Below are 27,442 nucleotides of genomic sequence, written 5' to 3' on the forward strand. Positions count from 1 at the left end.
TCACATTGTATACTCTATATTAACGTATAAATACCCCATTCTTAAAAAAAATAACTTGCTTGGGCGATATGTAGCAACAAAATAATAATCAGAATGGCGTCAAATCAATAACTAACAAACATAAATAATTAAAAAAATCACAAATAAAGACCCTAACATATTCGATTACTTGACTAGGGTAAACGTGATCATTCACCATTTTTTTTTTGTTTTTGACCCAGGCATTAAGCGAGATCTTTAAAACGAAATTGCACAACAAATATACAGAAGATTTAAAACATGTACATAATTTTTTTTTAATCACCATTACACCTTGAGATCGCTGGGAGGTTTGACTAATAATGACAGAGAATAAGAAACCTCTGTAGTTTATCAAAGAATTTAGACTGTTTAAAACCCCTGTATATTGTTTAGCATATTGAATAAAGCGAAATGTCCGCTTCACTCTCATATATAATTTAGATAACATTAGAAAGAAGCACTACTTATAAGAATATATTTAAAAAAAAACACTAAATAACAACGACTCTCTATATAAAGTTTCACAAGTACTTTCCTAGACATTAAAAGCAACATTTTTCTAAAAATCAGTTCTTTTTTTTTAAATCGAATTAACCTAAATTTATACATAGATGTTGTAGATTTTTGGTTTCAGAAAAGTACAGCAATAACCGTACAAAAAAATAATTTCTCCTACGACAGTGAAATTTAAATTAAATGAAGGACAGCGAGAGTATTTGGTCATGTTTTTAATAGCACCAGTTCCTTATTAAACCCCAGAACTGTAAGATAAAAATCATTTAAGTAAAAACAAAATATGACCATGAGTTGAATGAATTTAATATGAAACCTAATCTGCCCTGCTAACAAGAAAGGTCATATCTGCAAAATTTGGCAAATTCACTTTTTTGGCTCCTAGTATTTGTAAACGAGTTATTTATACGTGTACAAAGTCAAATTGTCCTATATGCGTTTTAAGTGCTTTATTTAATGCCTAAATGTTTTGTCCTAAATGAATAAATTCCCAGGTTTGCTAAGATAAATTGTCCGATCTCACATTTTAAGAAAATATGTCCGTTTTTACTTTAAAAATGCAGTTAGGACTATTTAAGCTAGCATTTTGTGTTAAACGATATCAGTAAGGACAATTAAGCGTAGCATGACAGAAGCACCTGGTGTAACATAACCTTAAATTATTGATAATAAAAGGTGTGTTGTTATACAGTTATTTGTCAGACTTTGTGAGTTTTTTTGCATTTTTAAGCAAAACTAATATTGCGAGAAATGGATGCAGGGTAAGTTTAACAATGTCACCTTATATTTAAGCAATAATTGATTTTAATTCTGGTTTGTAGTAGCAGTAGTGCATCTGGTATCCAGAACAGCAATAGTAGATCTAAACGTATGCTATTTCTTGCTTTAAATAACCAACTCAAAGAAAAATTAAATGTTGTCAGAAAATCTAAACAGAATGAAGCCAAAAAAGATGATAAAGATCCGGATTATGTGCCAGGACTGTCCAATGATTACGACGACAGTGATTGCGAATACAGCCCCCCAAGTAAAAAAATACGCATATTGTCCAATGTTTTGCTATCAGGTTATTCGAATATCGAAGTAGAAGAACGTAAAGAGAATCTATCAAATATAGAACCAGAAGAGAACGAACTTAACTCTGTTCAGGATTTCATTCGGGACAATATTTTATAAGATATTATAAATAAAGCCATTGATAAAGCTGAGTGTAAACGTTATACAAAAACTGGAGAAATAAGAAAAAAAACATTGAAGAACCACCCATTGAAAGGAAGAAACAAAAAATAGAGAGTTACGTAAGAGCTCATGAAGTTAAAAGATCATGTGATCATGCAAACTCAATTGCTCCAGAAAAATCTCGTATAGTAGGCAAAAAGACATTAATAAACAATACTGGGTATTGCCAAAAGAACAACAAAAGCGGTTTGTTTTGAGCTGCGTAGAACCAAGTAAAAAAAACGAAGTACAACTAAAAAGCAAACTTCACCAAGAGTTTATTCCTATAAATATAATTTAATATCAGAGAAAGCCGAAAAGGTGTGTGTTTGCAAGATATTTTTGTTAGCGACATTGGGCTATGAGAAAGATAATGACAGAATGTTGAAAAACATTCATAAAACGGATTCAAAATTGATAGTACCTAAAAAAGATGAAAGAAAACGATCACACCCACACAAAGTAGACAGGGACATAATTATTGGGCATGTTAATTCATTCAACCCCACAATATCTCACTACAGAAGAGAGCACGCTCCTCTTAGAAAACCTTCCTAGTGATATAAATATAACCTTGATGTACAAGGATTTTTGACAGAAATATCCAAATACCGAATTTTCTTACGAATTATACCGAAAAATTGTTACTAATGACCTAAATATATCCTTCGCGAACTTAGGAAATGAAGAATACTGGGACTGCGAAGAATTTAATATACACAAAAAAGCCACATCTCATGAAGCTGATGCGGAAAACGTTGCCAACTGTGATGTGTGCAAAAAATAGGAAATTCATAAAGTAAAGGCCACTAACGCGAGAAAAAATTATCAGGAAGATGCAGAGAAAATAAAACAAGATGATGAAATTTATGTAGCTGCTGATTTGCAAAAGGTAAAATGTTTATTTAAGAATTTGCATATAATTACTTAAATACAGTTTTGTTAATTTTCAGGTGATCATGCTTCCCCGATTGGAAACATTCAAAGAAATTATTTTCACGCCACGTATAGTATCATGCAATGCTGTGTTGTGGCATGAGGGAATCGCTGGCAGATCCAAAGATGATATCATTTCTACTTTCTATGCGTTTTTTCAGGCAAATAGGGACATTAAACATATAACAATTTGGCTTGATAATTGTTCGAGCCAAAATAAAAATTGGTCCCTTTTTAGTTTCTTTATGTATTTGGTTAACAGTTTAGAAGTTGCCGTAGAAAACATAACTATTAAGTTTTTTGAGCCAGGCCATACTTTTATGGCAGCCGATTCGTTCCATCACCAAGTTGAGCTTGCCCTCAAAAGGAAAAAAAAATGTATACGATTTTGACGATTTTTGTAAAGTGGTAAAACAAGCCAATTCGTCAAAAGTTAATGTAATAAAAATGCAACTTGCACAATTTTTTAACTTTACCGACTATACCTCCAAATATAAGTTACAAAAGCTTATTTCTCGCGTTTACTTAAAAGATATGATTTGTCTTCTTTTTAAAAGAGGAAATTACTTTTTTCTTACAAAACAGAATTTGACAACGATTTTACAGACTTGAAAGACATTTTCATAATGAAGTATGTTAAGGGCACGCTAACGCAACCGCAATCTCGTAATGTATGTCGCGGTGTGGCTTTAGCTCGAAAAAATAATCTTACATCCAAATTAAAAGCGCACATTCCTCAAAATCGTATGAAATTTTGGGAAGATCTGCCGGTTAGCGAAGACGGTTTTGAGGAAGAAATAGATTAATATTTCTATTTTTTTAGTATGTTCATTTCGTTATATACCTATTACACGTAATAAGTTTATAAAATTTGGTATAATAAATAAAGCCGTTTAGTAAATTAGAATATTAGTTTCATTTAGGACAGTTTTCGTAAGTAAAATATTAACAACATCTATTTCATATACTAGGCTATATTGTCCTAAGTGACAATATAATCAAAAATCTACTAATTGGTAAGAGGTATCTCAATTATTATTTTTACCAATTAGATCCTGTTTCCGACTTAATATATAAAATAAACCATGAAGAGTTTGCTAAAATACCTCTTCATATATAATGAAAACAAACAAAAAACTGATTTCCCAAAAAACTACATTTTGCAGATAAGACCTTTCATGTTAGGGCGGCAGTAATGTAATACAAGAGAAAATGTGGAATGTTTTACATTTAAACCAATGAAGAAGATTGACAACATTTTACTCCACCCCGTGGGCAAAAATCATCACAAGACCCGGCTCTAACATCATCTCTTCACCCATGTGTTGGTTATCGCAATAAAGGACCAGGACAGCCTGCTTGCCTGAAGTTTAATAAATAAAAAAGCGTTAAGTACCATATTAAGTAACCTAGCGGGTTGAGAAGGGTGGGAGAACTTTTTTCCACAAATGAAAATGCCAATCTTTTGTCAAGAGTTATGCATTTTGATGAGTTCACTCATCATCATCAGACTCTAAAATGTATTTTTTCTTTTAAGAGAATAACAAACAGTAAGTCACAATTTAAAGGTACAACAAAAATTAACGAAATTACAGATAAAAGTTATACATAAAATGTGTAAAAAAAAACTTACCTTACACTTTATAGCTGTGATGTTTACATGAAAAATAATAATTATGATCATAAAATTAACAAATGGTAAAAATCGCGACATCTAGTAAACGCAGTTAAAACTAAGGTTTAAACATTGAATGATAAATCTCTAACGACAAAGGCGAATAAGCTCGATTATTAAGCGTCGACAGAGTACTATAGTAACGCGAGTTATGTGGACATCTTCCATGGTCACTTCCAGCCAACCCATGGAATTGCCGATGTCAGCATTGTCCCATGACCATGAATATCGCAGATTATAAATATATGTACTTTTGTGTTTTACCTCATTCTTACTTGTTCTGTCAATAGTAACGTAAATCCGTATCTGTAATTTTTCTTGAATAAAATTGTTTTTAAAAAGAAGTTGTGCCGATCCCTTTATCTAACTCGCGGGTAGAGGAGATTATTTAAAAAAAGGGTAAGTTCAAATTCAAATTCAAAACATGCTTTATTATCAAAATACATGGTATTTGTTGATAAAGCTACTTATAATATAAAACATGAACATAAATCGGCATATTACTAACACATAATTTAAAAAAAACAATACTGGGTTCAACATACTAGTATAAACAATAATAACACAAAATTAAATTAATTCAAGACGAAATGAGTAAAATTTTTCTGTGAGTGACATCACAAAAACAATATAAAATACAACATGACAAAAAATCAAACATTTAAATCTTTATTAAAAACTAACTATATCCTCTAGCCAGCGTTACTCAAAGTGTGCTCCGCGGAGGCCCGGTGCTCCGCGAAACCTCCGGTAGGGCTCCGCCAGTAGTCATAATAAATGAATGCATATATTAAAGTGGACCCTATAAGAATAAAGTTACCTAAGATAAAAATAAACAACTAAAACAAAACGCCTACTTATAGGTGTTACTGGTACATATACGAAAATTTTATATATGTATTATTAAGTAAATGCCCGACCTATTACATCGAAATGTTACAGCGTTACTCGTACGCCACCATTCGCCCCCGGACTATAAGCAATCGAATGACATTGTCGAGAAGGCGGAATTAGTCCTACTCGGATTTTGTCCTACGGTCGATCGGAACGGTTCGGCTTTTCCTCGAAAATCCTGGGTTTGTATTTCGATATAGAAGCAAGGATAGGAGGTATTTATATTTGACAACGCCGTATTTACGAATTTCGGCAGCTAAATAGCGACCGATGCGATGGATTGTCTGTGTCGCAACTGTTAATAGCTAGATGGCGCACGCGGGCGGCAACTGTATTATTAAGTTATATGGAAATATGGGGTATTCTGTATAGTGTATATGTTACGATCAATGATGAAAATTCGCACATTAACGATAATGGCCGGGCAATAACGTAACGATCCAAGTAAAATAGGCAATATATGACGTAAATCGAAGTTTTATGACCAATATTCTCTATTTACTTAAAATATTCAAAACCTAACCCAACCTTGGGCCAACCCAAGTCACCAGGACGTTGTGTAGCCAATTAATTTTAATAATGCTTAAATTGATGTCCAGTCGTTATCATTTAATTAGACAAAGTTAGGGCGAGTTAGGTTGGATCAGGTTTCGTATATTTTTAAAAAATATAGAGCATATTGGTCATAAAACTTCGATTTTTCTCATAATTATATTGTCTATTTTATAATAATTGTATGTATAAGTATAAAAGTTTCATACCTTCTGGCTTCATTAATAAATTCTTGATCAAAAAATCTTTGATTACCAAATCCTTCCATCTTTGCAACACACACACACACAACAATAAGTTCTAGGTTGAACGGCCTTATTCGTTGTAGTTGTTGTATGGTTGGTATCACATTCAATTTCACACAGTATCCCCCTCCCCGAACTGAATATTGAATTTCGGTCACATTGCTAAGAATATTTTACAGTTCTGACAACACTGTTTTTAACCGTTCGGCCGGATTCGTAAACGTAGGACAAATTCCGAGTAGGACCAATTCCGATCCCCCACATTGTCGCCCTGTTTCTCGTGCTCGTGCGTCGACGCGTATTTCGGAGAAAATCGTCTGGCTCTCCGAAGTTTCTGAGGAATTCGATGGTTGCTGGTATAATATAAAGGAGGATTGTTTGGCGCGGACAATTCATTAATCAAGCAACGTACCGCAAAAGTAAAGAATTTTTTCTACGTAAAAAAGAACAATTATTAAGAAGCCAAAAAACTAGACGTATACGACTCAGACTGTGAATGAAAAGGCCACGGAGGCATCGTATTTGGTTAGTTACCGCATTGCCCAAGCAGGAAAAGCGCACACTATCTAAAAAGCTAATAAAACCATGTGTGGTAGATATAACCAAATGTATGCTCGACGAAAAATCTGTAAAGCATCTTTCTACAGTGCCGCTTTCGAACGATACAGTTACGCGCCGAATTGGGGATACCGCAGCAAACATAAAACAAGAACTGGTTTCACGGCTTCAAAATAACAAATTCGTCTTGCAAATGGACGGGTCGACTGATGTTGCTGGACTGGCCATCTTGCTAGTAATTGTGCGATATCCATATAAACATTCACTCAAAGAAGACTTGCTTATGTGCTCATCGCTGCCTACTAACACAACCGGAGAAGAAATTTTTAACACGATTAACATATTTTTTGAAGAAAACCAACTCGATTGGAATGATTGCATTGATATTTCCGATGGAGCCAAGGCAATGACAGGTAGAACAGCAGGAGCAATATCACGAATAAAAATAAAAGCGCCAAATTGTAGTTCCAGCCGCTGCATCCTGCATAGACAATCACTCGTGGTTAAGAAAATGCCACCAAATCTAAAACTGGTTCTTGATGAGTTCTTGATAATTAATTTTGTCAAGTCACGCCCACTACAATCCCGATTGTTCTCAATATTATGTGAAGATTATGGTAGCGATCATAAAACACTATTGCTCCATACTGAAGTGAGATGGTTGTCTCGGGGTAAGACTTTGACAAGGCTTTTTGAACTAAGAACAGAATTAGAAGCTTTTCTTACAGATGTTCCTTTTAATTTAAAAGACCGTTTGTCCGATAAAAGCTGGTTATTTAGACTAGCATTTTTAGCAGACATGTTTGGAAAACTTAACGAATTAAACCTTTCACTACAATGAAAACAGACAACAGTTTTCAATGCTAACAACAAAATAACTGCCTTTAAAAGAAAATTAGATTTTTGGATTACTTGTTTTGGTAAGAGAGAAATCGAAAGCTTTTCATTGCTAGGTGAGTTCTTTAGTCACCATAGTCTTAGTGATATAGAAATATTACAAAATGATATATTTGTTGAATTGGTGCAATATCTCAATGATCTGCAAGGGACTTTTGAATCTTACTTTCCTGAAGAACAGAATACAAAACTGAAAATAAACTCATGGATTCAAAACGCTTTTTCATCTAAATTGCAGAAGCCTGAAAATATGTCAAATCAGATCTATGAATCATTTCTAGAAATGACATCGAATAGAAGCATGGAATCATTGTTCAAAACAAATTTACTATACTCTATTTCAGAAGTGTATAGAGCAATAAACTGGGGAATTCCGTTCTGTTTGGCTACATTTCGTGGTAGTTCATAGGCGCAGGTACTTATAATATTTATGAATTTAATTTTCACGGATTAAATGCCTTTATTTTGAAAGAGATTAAATACTAAATAAATACTTTTAATCCTTTTGTATAGGTACCTATCTTTTAACGCTTTGTAACATGCAAAAATGGGGTCAGGTAATATATACAGACTATAAATACTTTTAAATCATATTTTAAACGTTAGTAGTCACTGCTACGCTGTAGTGTAATCACAATATTATTATCCCAATATTTAAAAAATGGAGGTATTCAGTCCAACGAAAAGATGTACTAAAAATTCTCCACTATCGCTGAGTGAAAAAGTTATTATTTTAAATGTACATGATTGCATAAAACACGATTACCCTAGTTTTACTGTGCAAGAAATTGTTGAAAAATGTTCTCGAATGAGTGGAATTGGAAAGTCCACCATTTTCAAATTGTTGCGGGAAAGAAAAGTAGCAGGTCAAGTGGAATCTCCCAAGCAAAAGCCAGGACGACCTACAAAAGTCCTTGATGAAAATGCTAAATGTATAATTCGAAGAAAAGTTCACTCTTTTTACTTTAAAAAGGAAATACCCACCCTAGACAAAATTTTAATGGAGCTTGGCCGAGATGACAGTATTCCGTTGATAAGTAGAAAACTTTTATGGAAAACTTTAAAAAATATGGATTTTGCCTGGGAAAAGCATAACCGCAAAGCACTTTTACTGGAGAGCGACGAAATTGTTTGTTGGAGACGACAATACTTGAGAAGTATCAAGCAGTAGCGCAGGGAGCAAAAGAAAGTTTTTTATCTTGATGAGACGTGGATTAACGAAGGTTATATAGTCCAAAAAATGTGGCAAGACAAAAATATAACCAGTGCTCGCCAAGCTTTCATAGAAGGCCTGTCTACGGGTATTAAAGTACCTTCGGGAAAAGGAAAAAGACTTATAATCACACATATTGGAAGCGAAGAGGGATTTTTAAAAGAAGGTCTGCTAACCTTTGAGTCGACTCGCACAGGAGATTACCATGAAGACATGAACTCAGACGTTTTCGAGGACTATTTTGGTGAAATGATAAAATTTCTTCCGGCTAATTCGGTGGTGGTTATGGATAACGCAAGCTATCATTCACGGCGAATAGAGAAGACGCCAACTTCAAGTTGGAGAAAGCAAGAAATTATCGATTGGCTGACTGCAAAAGGTATTGCGTTTGAAGCAAATTTGATAAAAAAAGAACTGCTGGCAATAGCAAACTTACACAAAACTCGTTTCATGAAATACGCCGTGGAAGATATAGCCGAAAAATATAATATAACTGTACTGCGCTTACCGCCATATCATTGCGAACTAAATCCTATAGAACTGATATGGGCGCAGGTAAAAGGATTTGTAGCAAGACAAAACACGACTTTTAAAATGAAAGATGTTAAGCTACTGTTTGATCAAGCCATTACGGAAGCGACACCAGAGAATTGGCGAAAAGCAGTCCAGCATGTAATTAAGCAAGAGGACAAAATGTGGGATCTTGACAACCTCATCGATCAGACAGTCGATCCTTTAATTATAATGTCAAGAGGTGATGACAGTTCGTCAGATGACGAAGAAGACTACAATCTATTATAATTTAAAATTGTTATACACTGTTCAAAAAGTGCCAGATCCAAAAGTGACATTTTCAACTGTTTTACTCTACATATTATGTTCAATAAATTTGTGAAAAAAATATATTATTCCATTTAAACAAAAGTAGCATTTAAGTACATTAATTATAAGGTAAAAAACTTATTAAGTCCCAGTTGCACGCCTTTGGCGAACCGTTTTCAATGTTTGTCAGTGGGTAACAATGGGCAAAACTCATAAATTGACCCAAAACCGGGTGGCACTACCTGCAATCAACGAAAAGAAAGAATTTTACATTGAAACTAATACCCAACTAAGGTAGTGGCATAAAATATTGGTGGATCACCAGGTACCACTTTTGCATACCTAATGAGGTTTTATTGCTCTACACACTTCTGAAATAGAGTATAAATGATTTTTGGTGCAGGGTCGTGATGAATATCCACAACTTGCCACAGAAGCTTTAAATGTTCTTCTGCCGTTCCCAACAACGTATTTGTGTGGAACGGGATTTTCAGCATATACAGCAACAAAAACAAAATACCGCAACGGATATGGATGCCGAACCAGACACGAGAATTCAACTTTCTTCTATCAATCTTGACATTACCCAATTGATGAGGAATAAAAAAACAATTACATGCATCGCATTAAATAAACTTAGTGTTATCATTTGCTTACTAACTTACTACTTACTGTATCTATCATTTTTTGTATGATTATTAATAAACAATTCACATATAACTGCTTTTGCTTTTAGTTTAGAGTTTAGGGTTCCGTTAAAAATTTAGTTTTTTAAAAGGGTTCCGTCACGAAAAAAGTTTGAGTAACACTGCTCTAGGCCTATTCCCAATTATCTTCAAAAAACTCTGTTAGGCTGTAAAAATACTTGCTTTAAGCAGTTCTGTTAAGGACTAAAGCGAGGAGGACTTCTGACTGAAGTTCACTTTTCGGGATGGGCATCGGATGGCCATTATTTACAAGATACAATATTTTTTACACCGGGTGGTGCGTCGCCGAGCGGAACATAGGAAATCCCATGTAAATTTTAAGCGGGTCAATTATTGGCTTCACTTTTTGAAGAAACCAATCTGGCAAATCCTCGTGCAAAGTTTCAAAAAATTTTAATAAGCGAATCTCGAATTATTCAATTAAATGTAATTGCAAAATTACCAAATTTTCGGTTCAGGTAAAACCAGACACCAGCCACCAGCAAACAATTTGTTATAAGGCTTTGTCAAATCTGACGAACAGCCGAATACAAGGAATGTTTTTTTTCCGTTTTATCAATCTCACAACCATACATTCAAAGTAAAACACGTTAACATTACTTTCTTATCTAAACTCTTATTTAATATAACGATGAAGTTAAACCAATAACAATTATTATTATCAATTATTAAAAAAAATAGTTTTATCATAGTTAGAATTTAATTAAACCAATAGCAGTATCTGAAATATTTTCAATTTATTTTCCCATCAAGCCTATCTGGTCCATTTCAATAATTAAACCTATAAAAATAATAGAGAATTACATAAAAACATCAATTAATCAAATGTTCAAACAACCCCCCATTAACAGCTAAACAATATCCTAACCGATCATAAAATTCATTTCTAACGTTACTAAGTTGATATTGGGAAATTTTATTACATTCTAACGAAATAGCGTTTTGTAACTGGTTTAGATTCTCAAATTTTACACTTTTATAAATGACGCTTTTTAAATAACCCCACAAAAAGAAGTCATTCGGTGAAAGATCAGGTGACCTGGCTGGCCAAAGTATCCGATACTGTGGACCAATAATATTGCCGTTAAAAGCATTTTCCAAGCACTCTCTAACAATACGGGCATTATGGGCCGGGCAACCATCCATTTGGTACCAGATCATTTGATCTTTCTGAACAACTTCTTCCAAGGCGGGTCCAATTTGATTTTGAAATAAGTCCAAATAGGTTTCAGCTGGTAGGTTATAGTCCATAAAAAAAGGGCCCAATGATATGGTGTCCGATAATTCCCACGAATACATTTGTTTTTTTTGGGGATATTGTGGCCGAGTATGAACAAAACGATGTTCATTTTCTTGGCTCCAATACCGGCAATTCTGAACATTTGGTTCATTGTTGAGTGTCTTAAAAAATTCCTATCATTCTTCGCTCTTCATCTCCTTCCTGCAGCTCTTGATGTTTTTCGAATTTATACGAATAATATTTGTGTTTTTTTAAAGTGCGCAATACCGTTGTATGATGTTTATTTACCTCTTGCCCAAGAACCCTCGTACTAACCATCTTGTTTTCCTCCACACTCAGTAGAATATTAAGATCTCTGTTCTCTCTTTCTTAGGCTCTATTTTCGATATCCTGAGTTGAACACTTACAATTATGTATTGCGGTACTTTTGGACTCGAACTTATTGACAATACGTTTAATAGTTGAAATGGACGGAATGGGCTTGGTGGGGAAATAAACTGAATACATTTCAGATACCACTCTAAAACTGTTTCCGGCATAATGCCACTTAATTATGGCTATTTTTCGTCGATTAAATAATTCATACTTGTTTTCAAATATCGACTGTTACTGATTTATTGACACTTTTCCTCACGTCAGTGACAATATTCATTTTACTGGTGCCCGTTTGGTTTTACCTGAACCGAAAATTTGCTAATTTTGCAATTACAGTTAATTGAATAATTCAAGATTCGCTTATTAAAATTTTTTGAAACTTTGCACAAGGATTTGCCAGATTGGTCTCTTCAAAAAGTTATCTTACAATTTTTCTATAAAATGTACAGGGAAGCCAATAATTCATCCCTTTAAAATTTACATGGGTTTTCCTATGTTCCGCTCGGCGACGCACCACCCGGTATATTATTAGTCAGCAAATAAACAAAACTAAAGAGTACATTTTTTTACCTGTTGCAAATTACAACACATTAAAAAATATGCAGTGGATTAAGAAAAATATATATTAAATGAAAATTGGAAAGTCGATTTGACATCATTGTCTAAGAAATGGAACTCCAACAACCTCGCCTATGGTTTTCAGCTAGGCTTATTCTAGGCATTCAATGTTCTAAGCCTTTATCGTTACATATTTATCATTCAATGTTCAATTCAATTCAATTGCGTTTATTAGATGTCGCACCTTTTACCATTTGTTAATTTTATCATCATAATTATTGTTTTTAATGTAAACTTCACAGCTAAGTAGTGTAAAGTTTTTTAAAAAATGTATATATAACTTTGACTTTTAATTGTAATTTCGTTATTTTTTGTTGTACCTTTTAATTTTGACTTACTGTTTGTTATTTTAATGTGTTTCTCTTGAAAGAAAAAATACATTTTAGAGTCGGATGATAAGTGAACTCATTGAAATGCATAACTCTTGACAAAAGATTAGCATTTTCATTTGGGTCTTCCACCCTTCCTAACCCGCTATATTATGCAGTGCATCCCAAAAGTTATGTCTAAATTCATTTAAAATTCAGGGGGTGTGTTCGAAAAAAAAATGCTCGGACCCGTCGATTTTTATTCCAGGTTGCGCATTTTTGTACGTGAAGTTTGTATATACAGGGTTGCTCAAAAATAAATTACGACCATCAACTTAATTTTTTCAAATGAAAGCACCTTTTTTATTTCATCTTTGAATTTCGCGTGGAATTCTACGTATGTTTTGATGCATGAAACATACGTAGAATTCCACGTCCTATACCTAAAGTCAACAGTTATCGAAAAAAAGACGATTCATGTAACAAATAAAAAAAGCATAAAAATTAAATTAAATGTTCAAAATAGTTGCCATTCACGGCTTGACAATATTCAAGGCGATCAATAAAGTCTCGTTGCACATTTTCAATCATTTCCGGAGTTATGGCGCGCACTTCTCTGCAAATTCTCTCTTTCAAGTCGTCTAGATTATTTGGCCTATTAACAAATACCTTCGACTTGAGGTATCCCCATAAAAAAAAGTCCATTGGTGTTAGGTCAGGCGACCTAGCAGGCCATTCGATGGGTCCTCTCCTTCCTATCCACCGATTGGGAAAGATTTCATCCAAAAATGTACGCACAGTGGCATCATAGTGCGGAGGAGCGCCATCTTGCTGAAAAATTAGTTCTTCGTCAGGATAGTCTGGGTCCAATGGATTTGGAAATAAACCTAGTAATGCTGGAACTAATTTAAATTGGAGAAAATCGAGATATACTTATCTTGTTAAAGTCTGTTCAAAGAAAAAGGGACCTATTACTCTTCCGCGCACTATTCCACACCACACATTTAGTTTTTGAGGGTACTGGGTGTTTACCTCCATCATCCAATGCGGATTTTCTGTTGCCCAATATCGACAATTTTGTCTGTTCACACTACCATTCAAACAGAACGTGGCTTCATCGGAAAAAATAATATTTGTTACTAAATTATTATTTAGATTGCACATGTTTTGTAAGCGTTCACAAAACTCATTTCGCCTATCGAAATCGTCATCAAATAACTCTTGCACAGGAATAACTTTGTAGGGGTGATATTTGTGCTTTTTAACTATTCGGTGCCCCAATCTGCGACAGAGGAGTGCACGGATTTTCTTCCAAAGAAAGCAAAACGTCAAGTTGTTCATTTTCATCTCGAGCAGGATGACCAGATTTCGGCAGATACTATCTGCCTAGATCTAACATGACCGAAGTCTCTAAATTTAGTCTCTATTCTATCAACACCTTCTAAAGTACAAAGGCCTAACGGCTCAAATTAAAATAGCCGTGACGTCATACCTTCTAGGCCGCCATAAGAAAAGCATTGAATAGTCGCCCTGCGTAGTATTAGTTATCCCATTATGATCGTATGATTCTCTACTACACTGTCCGACTGGTTTTCTCGGCCTGCTTCGACCACATGGCTGCGCTTCTTGGTGCGCCCGTTGACGAAACAACAGTTCTGTTTTTATTTTATGCAGAAATGTGTTTTCGTGTTTTAAAGTTACTTTTGTTGTGGTTTTGTGGTGTAAAAATATAAATTATACTAGGCTAATATGCCGTATAAGTGTTGTGCCCCGGGCTGTCACGGAAACTTTGCGAATGGACCAAAAGTGCACGTCTTTGGTTTTCCCAAAGCTGAGGACATGCAACAAAAATGGCTTAAAGCAATTCCGCGGGACAATTTAGTGCCCAATAAAAACACTAAAATATGTGAATTACATTTCTCTATAAATAGTATAATTTGGATTAGTTCGGAACAGGATCCCAAAACAGGTAAAATTATTTCAATTAATTTAAAAAAGCCCCGTTTACATGTAAATGCTGTTTCAACAATATTTTCAAATTGCCCAGATTATTGCTCAAAGAATTTACTTCTTCGTAAAAGTAGGGATGAAAAACATAAGGAACTTAAAGAGCTACATCTTTTACAAGCATTAAACGATAGCAAAAAAGAGTTTGATAGACATAAAGAGGCCACTTATTTTGAAACTTATGAACAATTTTTAAAAGTATTTCAAAATTTCAATAAAAGAGGGGTGGTTTTTAGCAAAGGGTCCTAATAAGATTACTTTATTTAAACTAGAATTTACTCCTGGTTCTATAATAACTTGGGCAATTGTGTTAAGTAATAATTTAAAGTTAGAACCTTTTTTGTATGGCCAATCTGTCTCTATTCCAATCACAAACTTGAAATCTCCATTTACGGCCAGTAGTTTGGATGAATTGGAGAGTTTAATTTGTACAATTGATGACAATGATGTCATTTCCTATTAACTCTAATAATGACTTATTAGGAGAAAACTCCAATTGTTGCCAAACTTCCAATCGAAAAGAAATCGACCCATCAATTAACTCCTATAGTGACCTGAATAGTGACAAAATCTCGAAAAAGGTAAAAAATGTGTTAAAATTTGTCTCCAATATTCTTGCAAGTTTGGAATGCTCTGACAAAATTACACAAAGTTTAAAATTTGTTTCTGAACAATTAACTTTACTGTATACATCTAAAGAGAGGTATAAATATTCATCTAGTAGTGTTATTTTATGTTCAATTTTATTTACCATAAGCCCTCACTGTTATAAGTATTTGCGTAGCCATAGTCCTATAATTTTGCCACACCCTAATATAATAAAATCCATTTGTAATAGATTCCTCACAGATCATCACATTGACGAAAGAAATGTGTTTTTATCCTATGCTCGTAACATATTCCAATATTTAACAGAACAAGAGAAAAATGTAATTTTATTATTTGATGAAATTCACATTGACCCCTATTTAGATTACAAAGCTGGAAATACTGTGGGAACAGCAGTAAATAATAAGAAATTAGCATCCTCTGCAGTTGCCTCTATGTTAAGCAGTCCTTGCTCAGCATTTTAAGAAGTCATACATATATGACCAGTCTCGACACTAAACTCTGATATGTTATATAATTTTGTTAAGACCATTATTGAAAATTTAGAGGAAATAGGGTATTTTGTATTTTGCACAGTCAGTGACAATAATGCATTAAATAGCAAGGCAATGAGTAATTTTTCACCCCTAAACAATCTTAGTATTGTTTACCCACATCACATTGATCCAGTAAGACCTTTATTTTATCTTTTTGATACTGTCCATTTACTTAAATGTATTTTTAACAACTGGCTTAACTCAAAACCCGACCAAAAATTTTCTTATCCCGATTTTGAAACAGGTCAAGCAAAATGTGCCTCATTTTCTGTAGTAAAGAGACTACATGAATTAGAAAGTGACAAATTAATAAAACATGGTTACTCACTTAGTTTAAAAGCTTTGTTTCCATCATCTATTGAAAGGCAAAATGTTAAGTTAGCTCTCAAAATTTTTAATCCTTTTATTATAGAGGCTCTCAAAAATTTTGTTCATGATGTACCTTTTTCACACGACACAGCACACTTTATTAGACATGGTGGAAAAATGTCAATGTAAAAACTTCTCTAAAAGGAAAATTTTTGTTGGACATATACCAAGAACCCTTCACCAAAAAAATACTAAACCCATTTAATGATGATCCTAAATATATTTTTTTTACAAAAAATGCAAGGTTGGTTAGACACTTGGGACTCAGCTGTTTTTTTGCATACCCTGACTCGTCAAACACATACTGCACTAAGTCATACTATACATGGACTTCTTGAAATAGCTAAATATTGTTTGACAGAACTAGATATGAATTATGTCTTACTTGGCAAATTCGAAACTGACCCCCTGGAAGGGCGCTTTGGAAAATATAGACAATTAGCTGGCGGTTATTATAACATCTCAGTTCGCCAAGTATATGAAACGGAGAAGAGACTAAAAATTCAGTCTATATTGTCATTAAGGTCTCGAAATTATGGAGATATTAATATAAATCAGTTCTTTGACCTCCCTGAATGCGACCTTTCATTGGCAGGTACCTCATTCAACTCTGAGGAAGTTGATAATCTATTAACACTTAATGAACCTTTTGTTGTAGAAGATTCCTATAACTTAATAAATTCATTAAGTGGTGGTACTCTTTTATATCCTTGTGGGCTAATATTAGACATTGTTTCTAAAGTTTACATAATTTTAAAAAAAATTATTGATGAATTTGAGGACACTTTTTTGGACATTTACAACAAAAAGTCATTTCTTTGTGAGTTATTTTTAAGGTATTTGACTAAAAACCAGCTTTTAACCCCCTTTGAGAATTGCGAAATACACATTAAATCCAATGTTTCTAAAATTTTTCTTAGCAGCATATCAAATATATTTTTGAACAATTATTGTGCCAAAAATAATAATAATCGGCTAGGTAAAAAAAAGAAAAGGAAACTAGAGACTCTTAATAAATAAGTAAAATTTGTATTTAAGCCAATTATGTAGCACAATATCTAATATCAAGATTAATCCCAATAACAATAACAATGATCTAGTCCTAATAATATTCCTGATGGTGACATTCCCGATGGTGACTGATATAAGTTGAGTGCCTATACAGGGTGACTTTGGGTTGCTTTAAGTTGTTGCTTTTTGGGCGATACTGCACTATACAGTAATAGCCGAAGTAATACCATATCAACCAAGCCCAAAAGAAGCCCAAAAAAATGACCCTTCGTCAATACCTAAATTATTTTTACTTGGTTAACAATGATATTTGCCCATTATTTACTTAAATTGTTTATTTTTATAATACACACAATTTTACACAGCAATTTATTTGGATTTTGATATATGAAATGGCTAACCAGTTCCTCTTAAAAAAAAGTTGTATTTTTTTAAAATGTTTTAGAATCATATTTTATTACTCAATAGTCTCCAATATTCAACTTCAATACTCAATCAAATAGAAAAAACACCCTGTATATGTGTCTAAAAGATAATGCAGTAAGAGCCAATTATCTACCTAATTATTTCAGAGGTGTTGTAAGGTTTTATAATAAACCTCTTGGGTTTTTAGTTTTAAATTTCGTTTTCCCTAAAAAAAAATCGAATAGGGCGCGATTAAGGCTTTCAGTTCATGTTCTGGCAGCCCTGTTTAAACCGGAAACCCTTTAAAATGTTGTAAAAATTCATGTCGCATACAATTTTTTTCGTGAAAATTATCATATACTTCTAAGATATTTTGGCCTAGATTGGATGACGTCACGCGTAAGCAGTGAGGCCTTGTACTTTAGAAGGTGTTGATTCTACTCATCACCTTCTGACATATCGGAGGACGATCAGGATGGATTTCATTGAATAATTGAGCAGCTTCTCTTTGAGTACGTGTTCTATCACCAAACCCAACCATGCACAGAATTTCAATTTTTTCTCGTTCCGTTAACTTTACCATTGTGAAAACCGCAACTTTGCTCGTACACTTCACACTTGACAATATCTGTTTGGCGTACAACTGTCATACAGTTTCTATGAAAATACACGGTCACCAGCCAACAATAAACAAACACGAATGAATGGAATTTTGCTCGGTATAAAAATTCTCAGAGATAAGGTGACTCGTAAGGTGAACTTCAATAATAATGTTTGGTGGTCTTTTTTTCGATAACCGTCGACTTTAGGTATAGGACATGATCCATGAAACATACGTAGAATTTTACGCGAAGTTCAAAAATGAAATAAAAAAAGGTGCTTTCATTTGAAAAAATTAAGTTGATGGTCGTAATTTATTTTTGAGCAACCCTGTATATACAAACTTCACGTACAAAAATGCGCAACTTGAAATAAAAATCGAAGGGTCCGAGCGTTTTTTTTTTGAACACACCCCTAAATTTTAAATGAATTTAGACATAACTTTTGGGATGCACTGTATAGCCACTCCACTTCAAGAATGGACTTCTGCTTACAAAAAAAATTAAGTAACCTAGTTTAAAAATGACTTACCTGGCACCCTTTTACACACATAACTCTCATACTGTCTTCTATTATTTTGACGGGTTTCTAGGGAACATAAACCGGGGGGCCATCGACATTCGTGGCAATTTTCCATAAGATCATCTAATATATGTGACGGACAACCCATTTCTGTCAGTGTCCTTTTAATCATCCTCTGAATATTATTGTTATTTTTAGTTAAATTTAATTTGGAAATTCATAGTTTTTTACCTGTAAAGAATCATCAGGTGTTGAAATCATGCCTCCCCACCTAGTAACTCTAGCTCTTTGTAAGGAACTGCTCCACCGTACCACTTCTCTATCTTGTTGCTCTCTGTCCATCGCGTCTGCAATCGCTCTCATAGAAGGATTCGACGTTTTCAGAGCTCTCATAAAGTCCTTAAGAAAATATTTATATGGGAATAAACAAAAAATGCCTAAAAAAGCAACGTACTTTTAATAACTGCATTTCTCTCCTTTGTTCAATAATAAAGAATCTCAGTTCGTTAAATTCGTGCTGATACTCGTTCATTTTCTGTTGCTGTTTGTTGATCAAAGATCTTAACTCTTTGATACAGTTGTGTTCTTTTAGTTCATCTTTGGGTACGACCAAAGCACAGCCCTAAAAATTAAAATTTTTACTTATTCTAAATTATATTTATCCCTCAGGATGAATTACCTGTTCACAAAGGATCGGCCTTTTTGGGTTATGCTCACATTCTTCTAAATGTGTGGATAACGTGTCTAAGTTTAGCACCCTAGGGCATCCGTACTGTGCGTTATCGCAACTTATAACTAGTCTAAAACGGTTGATATAGTAGTTTTTTGTAATCAGTGAGCTCATATTCTAATTAAAGTATTTTTCAGTTTTGTGTTTGTGACCCAATGTCTTCAATATTGCGGAGGGTTGTTGGGTGGGGTCAGAAATAAAACAGAAACCTGTTTACTTAAATGTCGACGTTTCGACTTATAAGAAAGAAAGAAAGAAAATGTGCTATATTACGTAAGAATAATCTTGTGTCAAGCATCCTACAAGCTAAAAAAACAAAACAAAAATACAATTTCAAAAATTGACAAAACAATAAACAAATTTAAACATAAGAAGACAAAACTTTTTGAACATACTTGAATTAAAGATAACTAAATAAAACAATCAATTACTAAATAAAGGTAAACTTGTTGACAAAACTAGAGAAAAAAAAGGAAAAAAAAACTTTCCAACATGTCCAAGGTTAAAACCTATCATTAAAAAAGTCCTCCAGGTTATAATATGCCTTAGCCAATAAAAGCGACTTTAATTCTCTTTTAAATTTCTTAACATCCGATATATGTCTAACACATAAAGGAACATGATTGTAAATTTTTTTACTTATGTAAATTAATAAGTTTTTGGTAAGGGAAGACGTAGGAATAGGTAGGGGAACATCATTTACACGACGAGTCAAATGGCCAGTGTCAGAGGGTAGTTTGGGAATTTTGTGAATAAGAGCAGCTGTTTTTAAGATAAAGAGTGAAAAAAGAGTTAGGACTTTTTCAGAAATGAAGAAAGGTTTGCAAGAATCTCTTAACTTAGCAGAACACAGGTATCTAACTGCTTTTTTTTTTGAATAACAAAGACAATGTTAAGTAGCCCCTTATTGGTTAAACCCCAAAAAGGCAAGCCATACCGAATATGAGATTCAATAAGTGAAAAGTACACTGAACGTGCAACCACCCCTCCCAGCTCATGTTTTGCGATTCTTACTGCAAAACATCCAGAAGATAATTTCCCAGCTAAATGTAAAATATGATCTTCAAACCGAAGGCGACCATCAATGGTAATTCCTAGGAACTTGCAGCACTCTTTATTCTGCAAGAGGGAATTTTCGTCAAACATCAGATCCTGAACATCGCACTTAAACCCCATAATAGACGTCTTTCTTACATTAAACACGAGCCTGTTGGAAGCACACCACCCTGATAAAATCTGAGGGTCTTCAAGGATACAAGTCTTAATATAATCAGAATTTTTATGGCTCCATAGTATGGTGGTATCATCAGCAAACTGAACCACCTTGCCCTGAAGTTTCAATGAACTCAAGTCATCCACATACAGTAAAAATAACAGTGGTCCCAACACTGAACCCTGGGGAACGTCACATTTTAGGGATCTAGAAGCAGACAAACGCCCAGACACTGTAACTTCTGAGTACGATTTGATAGATAGGACTCAAGCCATCGCAACGCTACGCCCCTAAAACCATATTTATCGAGGTTAGATAACAGTATTCCATGATCCACACAGTCAAATGCTTTGGATAGATCACAAAACACTGCCGCCGATGACTCTCCAGAATTCAAGGACACATAGACGCTCTCCAAAAAGCTAAAAACAGCATCATGAGTCCCTTTACCGGCTTGAAATCCAAACTGATTCGCAGACAAAATGCCATTATGATGTAAAAAGGACAAAATTCTGCTTTAAGTTTTTCAACTATCTTAGAGAGGGTAGACAAAATAGAAATGAGACGGAAATTACAAGGCTCATCCAAATCTCTACCCTTATGAAGAGGGATAACCACTGCCTCTTTTAAACATGAAGGAAAAATGCCAATATGTAAAGAATTGTTTATGGCTGAAACTAAAGCATTTAAGGCTGAATCAGGCAAAAAGAGTAACAACCTCGAAGATATCCCATCAGCTCCAGATGATTTATGGTTTTTTAGGCGTTTGATTTCATTTTTTATTTCGGTAAGATCGACAGGATGAAAGAAAAATTAATGCTCAACCGACACTTGTTGAAGATAGTGTACGGGATCAATGTTACTACGAATGCCCTTGAGCAAGAAGAGCAAGATTTAAAATGTCAGGTCTTAACTTCGGTTCAGATACTTTTCTATGGCAATGTCTAAAATCATTAATAATCGACCAACACTCTCTTTGCCTATTTGATGACATATTTAAGCGATCCCTATAATAATTAGATTTAGCTGCTTTAATTTATATTAATTAATTAATAAACGTATTTCTGATGATATACAAGGATATTTTCATTTGTGGTATATTTGCACAATTTAGTCAAAAAACAGAGGTTTTTTAGCTGAAATTCTAAGGCCTCTTGTAATATATATTAAGTCATCCTCAGGACACTGGTTGGTTCTACATTGTAAAAGAAAACACTTGTGATTTCTGTAATTCGCAAGTTATCTGCTGTTGTTTGCCCATTTCTTCAAGTATTCATAGGTTTGTATTCCATGATTACGTTTTATATTTTCCAAAAATCCCATGTTGTTACGTTCCAGTCTATCGATTAACGATCGAACAAAAATCGAAATAAAACGTAATCATGGAATACAAACCTATGAATACTTGAAGAAATGGGCGAACATCAGCAGACAACTTACGAATTACAGAAATCACAAAGTGTTTTCTTTTACAATGTAGAACCAATCAGTGTCTCAGTCTCAGTGTCTCTCACCAGATTTATACACAGGGATTATATAGCTTAATTTCCATATATTTGGAAGCTCACCCTCTGATATAAATCTATTAAACGACAAAAACAAAGGAAGTGATATACTATATTTAAGTCTGCTTAACATGTACTCAGGTATCTTATCAGGTCCACAGGAAAGTTTATTAGGTAATTTAGAGAGTTTATCAAATACCTCAGACAAGCCAATATTACAAATAGAAAAATCTATTCTCTAAACTAAAATTGGGAGTTCTTATATTACTGTTGCAATAAACATTAAAAAAAAAAATAGCGAATAAATCAGCTAAAGTGCAGATAATATCTTTATTTTATCTGCACTTTTGTTATTATAAAACATACAGGTAGGTAGATTGTGAGATTTTCTTTGCTGGTTAACAAATGACCAGAACTTTTTAGGGTTATCAGTAATATTGCTTTCAGTGTTGATTAAATAGTTGTTATAATCTCGTCTGGCCAAAATCTTACATTCAGACCGCATTGCAGCAAATAATTGAAAATCCCTCTGGTAGCCGCTTATTCTATATTCTTGCTTTTTCAATATTATTTTTGTCCTCAATTCAGAGGTAAAGTAAGAAGGAAAATTGGAGCTTCTGTACACTTTAGTTGGAACAAACATAGCTAGACCCAGATTAATGATTTCATAAAAAGTGTCACTACAGAGTTGAATACTTTTATCCTGAAAAAGACTACCCCACTGTATATTGGAAAGAAAGCTGTTAAATCCAATATAATTGGCATTTTTGAAATCAAGGTAAGTATGCTCTACTTTCAATTGAGGGGGATGCATAACAGCTATCTCACCAACATAAGGAATATGGTGCATACTCTCAGGCAACAGATAATCAATAGCTCACATAAAATTGGTTTCTTTAAAATGACTGAAAACTAAATCTAAGTAAGCATTACGTCCATTAGGAACAGAAATTAATTGCTTAAGATCTAAAAATGTAAAGGACTCTACTAAACAGGTTGCATGGCTTACAGGCTGACCAATTGCAGTTAATCGATCTTCATGACTGCCCCATGTGACATGTGGCAGGTTGTAGTCTCCACACAGAACTAATTTGGATGATGGATTACTGTAACAAATTTGCTCTACAGCATCACAGTGGTGTTGATAAACATCAAGGCCAGAAATAGGAGGGAACTAATTTAAAGACTTTAGCATCTTTATTATGGGTTCATAATTAGTACAATTTAAAATAGTTCGCATAGCTCTAATTTACAGTACTTGCAATTTATTTATATCTGTTTTGTTTCTGAAATAAAGCAGTGACCCACAGTAGTCAAAATGTGGTTTTATTATGCTATTAAAAATTTATTTCTTTGTTTGTAAATATAGTTTGTACGTTAAATGAGATCAAAACCCATTTTTCTTACAATGACATAGTCATAATAATTATTTTAATTTTACTGACTATTTAATATAAATCCAAGGTAGTTTATTTTTTTAATAAATTCAATATTTTCATTATAAATTTCCATATTAAAATTTATAGTTTTCTTTATCCATTTTTGTGAAGTTTTAATTTGTTAATACAAATCCATGAATAAACTAACTTTAATCCTCATTAAATGTCGATGACAGCGCCATCGACAAATTGATATATTTAGCCAAATATTAAGTTTGAGTTATGTCATTAATATACAAGGCAAACAATGGTGGTCCAAGGACACTCCTGTGGAACCCCATAAACATTTTCACATTTTTCAGAAAAAAAAATTGACTATTTCATTTCTGCCACATAAGTAAGATTCAAAAAAGGATAAGACTATTCCATTAAAATCTAGTTTTTTTAATTTTAAATACAGTTTTCTTTAAAATATTATTTGAAGGGCTCATCAACTAATTTTTCTATAGCTGGCAGCATATTTATAGCGCGATAATCTGATTTGCTTGGGTTGTTTGTTTTTGCTTTTACAATTGACTGCTTTAGGTTTTTCGGCATTTCACCATTTTTCAAAATTCAATTTATAAGATTTAGTCATCCTATAATGTGCAACATAGACTTCTTCTCAGAAATCTGAGTCTATTTCATCAGAACTATAATAACCATGTTCCAGTTTTCAGTCATTGCTTTAATGAACTATGATTCATATAATGTAATTGTTTGGGTCCCAAAATTGGCTTACAAAAAGAACAAAAATGTGAAATAATCTGGGAATCAAAGAAATGGCATACCACATTCTGAATAAATCATTAAAGCAGGTATTCTTCTCTTAAAAACTACAATTTCCTATTGACACATCCATACAGGAAATAGACATCCTCCATATGAGTTTTAAAATAAAACAGCAACACCGACATAAGACACACACACACACGCGATTATTTTTCATTTTAAATTTAAATTAATTCACGTTTCATAATAATTTCAATGGAAATCTCACCTTGGCGCTCACCGCCAAAGTATAAACATGTAATGTAGGTTTTTCGCGGCCAAATAATATAAATAAAAGAATTGGTTGGGAACTAATTTTATTAGTTTGTACAGTATCCATTTTGTTCTAAATAAAAGGCAGTATATTGAGGGCCAAAAAATATAAAATTCCACTAAATACAAATTTAAAATGTAGTTTTGTTTGCCTGAAATATAAGGTGGGCTAAACACTTTTATTTTGCTTGCCAGGTAAAGAGGAATCTTTATCAGTACCTTTCTTAATCAGTCCTTTAATAAAGGTTTATGATCTCAGGTAAAAACAAATAGTATAGAGTGCAATAAAACAAGTTTTCAATAATATTAGGAAAATTATAAAATTTCACTATAATAAAATTCTTGTACTTAAGTATGCAAGAAGGAAACAAAACATAATAATAAAAACAGTTACATGATACAATTAGTAATGCCAAAGTATTTCAACTGTATTAGGTAATTAAGTACCTGAGTTTATAAACTTTCACTTAAATAACATCCTTTGTATTGTGGAAAGTGTTTAGATCCTCTGTGAATTTTAATCCTTCTAATTTGAGTAATCAGTATTAATTAGATTAGTTTATTCTATTAATTACAAACTCACTGACTTAAATCAGCACATTTCCGATTTAATAAAGTTTTATATGGTGGGTGAATGTCAGTATAGAGCATACAATTATTAATTTCCCAATTCACTAAAACTACTTTTACCCTTTAAAAGGCAAATTCTTCCAAAAGCCCTAAATGTTCTCTTACCTTGCCAGTAAATTTCTAAGAATCCTAGGCACTTGGGTCAACTGTGCAGAAGTTAAACTCTGCCTGTCCACAGGACAAGTGGGCTGTCGGGAGATCCATTGGGTTATACATGATTTGCAAAATACATGTTCACATTCTGGAGCCTAAAATTTTAAGCTCTATTGTATGCATTCACTTTAAGGTTAGAGTAAGTTAGTGAAGTATACAAGGATTAAATGTATGATCAAAGCTATTCGAGACTGACATATAGAACAAAGTAAATATGAATTGGAATGAATGAACACATTTTGTTAATATTTTATGGCTAGTACCTGGATTGAGTTGTTATTGTGTTCAATTGTTATTTTATACCTTATTTTATTTTCATGTAAGACCTTTCTTTAGTGCAGTTTTATGGCTTATCTTATTATTACTGATAAATAAAACTCTTTAGTAAGATCACATCTTGAGATGCTTCTATAATTTGGGTGCTTCCAGTAAATTACCATATAAAATATTGAGAAGGTGCAGAAAAAGTTATTGCAGTATTTATATTTATTACTATATCATTAATAATATGAATTATAATGACTTATTTGATAGAGTTGATAAATATAAAAGTTCCTAATATCAATCTAAGGTTAAGAATGCAGAGATATTTTTGTGTTAACTTGTGCAGTTGTTCTCCCTTTACTTTAATGTTAAAAACATGTAATACTTTAACATTGCAATATGTTTAGGATATTTTTAGCTCTAAACTGTAATTTGTTAAAAAACAATTATTGAACATTGGTTATGATTTGTATGTATAACTTATAGGTGTCATATTATTTGGTAGAATTTAGTTATTATCCCTTATATGTAAGTACCTTTGGTGTTTGTAAGAGGGGGTTTTGTAAGATATTGAATAAATAAATGACTATTATTATATTGCTGTATAATTGGCTCTGCTTTTGATATGAATAATAATAAAATTAAAAAAGCAAAATAGAACCTACTGGAATTAATGAACTGAAAATTAGTTATGAGCTAGGTTTCATTAAATGTTTTATGTATTCTTATAAAAGAATAATTATTGAACTTTATACCTAAATTTATTACTCATTACACATTGGTGATTGTAAGTCTTATTTGACAAACATTAGAAAGAACTTACAAGGGCCCTTAAGTCCCATAGAAAATAATTCTTTATTTCATTCATCATGAACACATTCGGCAAACATGTTTTTAAATAAAAACTTGAAATGTGGACATGTCATACAGAGGAACTTGAAGGTCTTTGTCAATTAAATGTAGGTCATGTCTTAAAGAGCCCTTTGCAAAGGCATCTAATATACTTGCTGAGTTTACTGCAAAAGCTTCTTAGTAAACATAAATGTTTAAAACACTTGAATTCTTAAGGCAATTTACCAAAAACTAAATAACATCACTTATAAACAAACACTCACTTGTAAGGGGTCCTCCAAAACTCCGGTGCAAATCGGACAGACGAGCTCCTCGTCCACGGGGCCCTGAAATCTCGTAACTTCGAAACCCATCGTGCTTAAACCCTTAATTCCATACCAACTTTGCACTTAAATATCTTTAAATTTATAAACAAATTAGAATATTCAATAAGACCGCCTCTCACACTGAGACCAACTGCTTTGACAGCAGATGTTCGGGATTTTTTTGTTTTGGTTTTTGTGCGTGACACCGACAGATGACAGTGACAGTTCAATTTGAGTGGTGGGGGTAGAACGGAAAAAGCCTTGAATTATCTTCAGATAATGTATTAGCAGTGTTGCCGACCCTACAGATTTTTCGGTATATCTACCAATTTTGAAACTACCGATATTTTCGAATATTGAATTTATAATAAAAATATATTTTGACACGAGAAGATCATCGATAAAGAAAATTTGTCTAGTTTAATTTTTGGGCAATATATATTATTTTATAAGGTACAATATATTGTAATTTTAGAA

General features: G+C 33.2%; 1 protein-coding gene across 1 annotated transcript; it reads right to left on the reverse strand.

Moving 5' to 3' along the window:
* LOC126739423 (E3 ubiquitin-protein ligase NRDP1) lies at positions 1-27,172 on the reverse strand. Its single transcript, XM_050445105.1, has 7 exons — positions 26,924-27,172; positions 25,497-25,639; positions 19,531-19,651; positions 19,306-19,473; positions 19,083-19,250; positions 18,861-19,026; positions 1-4,051 (listed from the first exon to the last, which is right to left on the reverse strand). Exons 1-7 carry the CDS (start codon positions 27,011-27,013, stop codon positions 3,948-3,950), a joined length of 960 nt encoding a protein of 319 aa, XP_050301062.1. The 5' UTR covers positions 27,014-27,172; the 3' UTR covers positions 1-3,947.
* Positions 27,173-27,442: the final 270 nt, after the last annotated feature.

This window comes from Anthonomus grandis, chromosome 8 (genome assembly GCF_022605725.1).
Source record: "Anthonomus grandis grandis chromosome 8, icAntGran1.3, whole genome shotgun sequence".
NCBI classification, from domain to species: domain Eukaryota; kingdom Metazoa; phylum Arthropoda; class Insecta; order Coleoptera; family Curculionidae; genus Anthonomus; species Anthonomus grandis.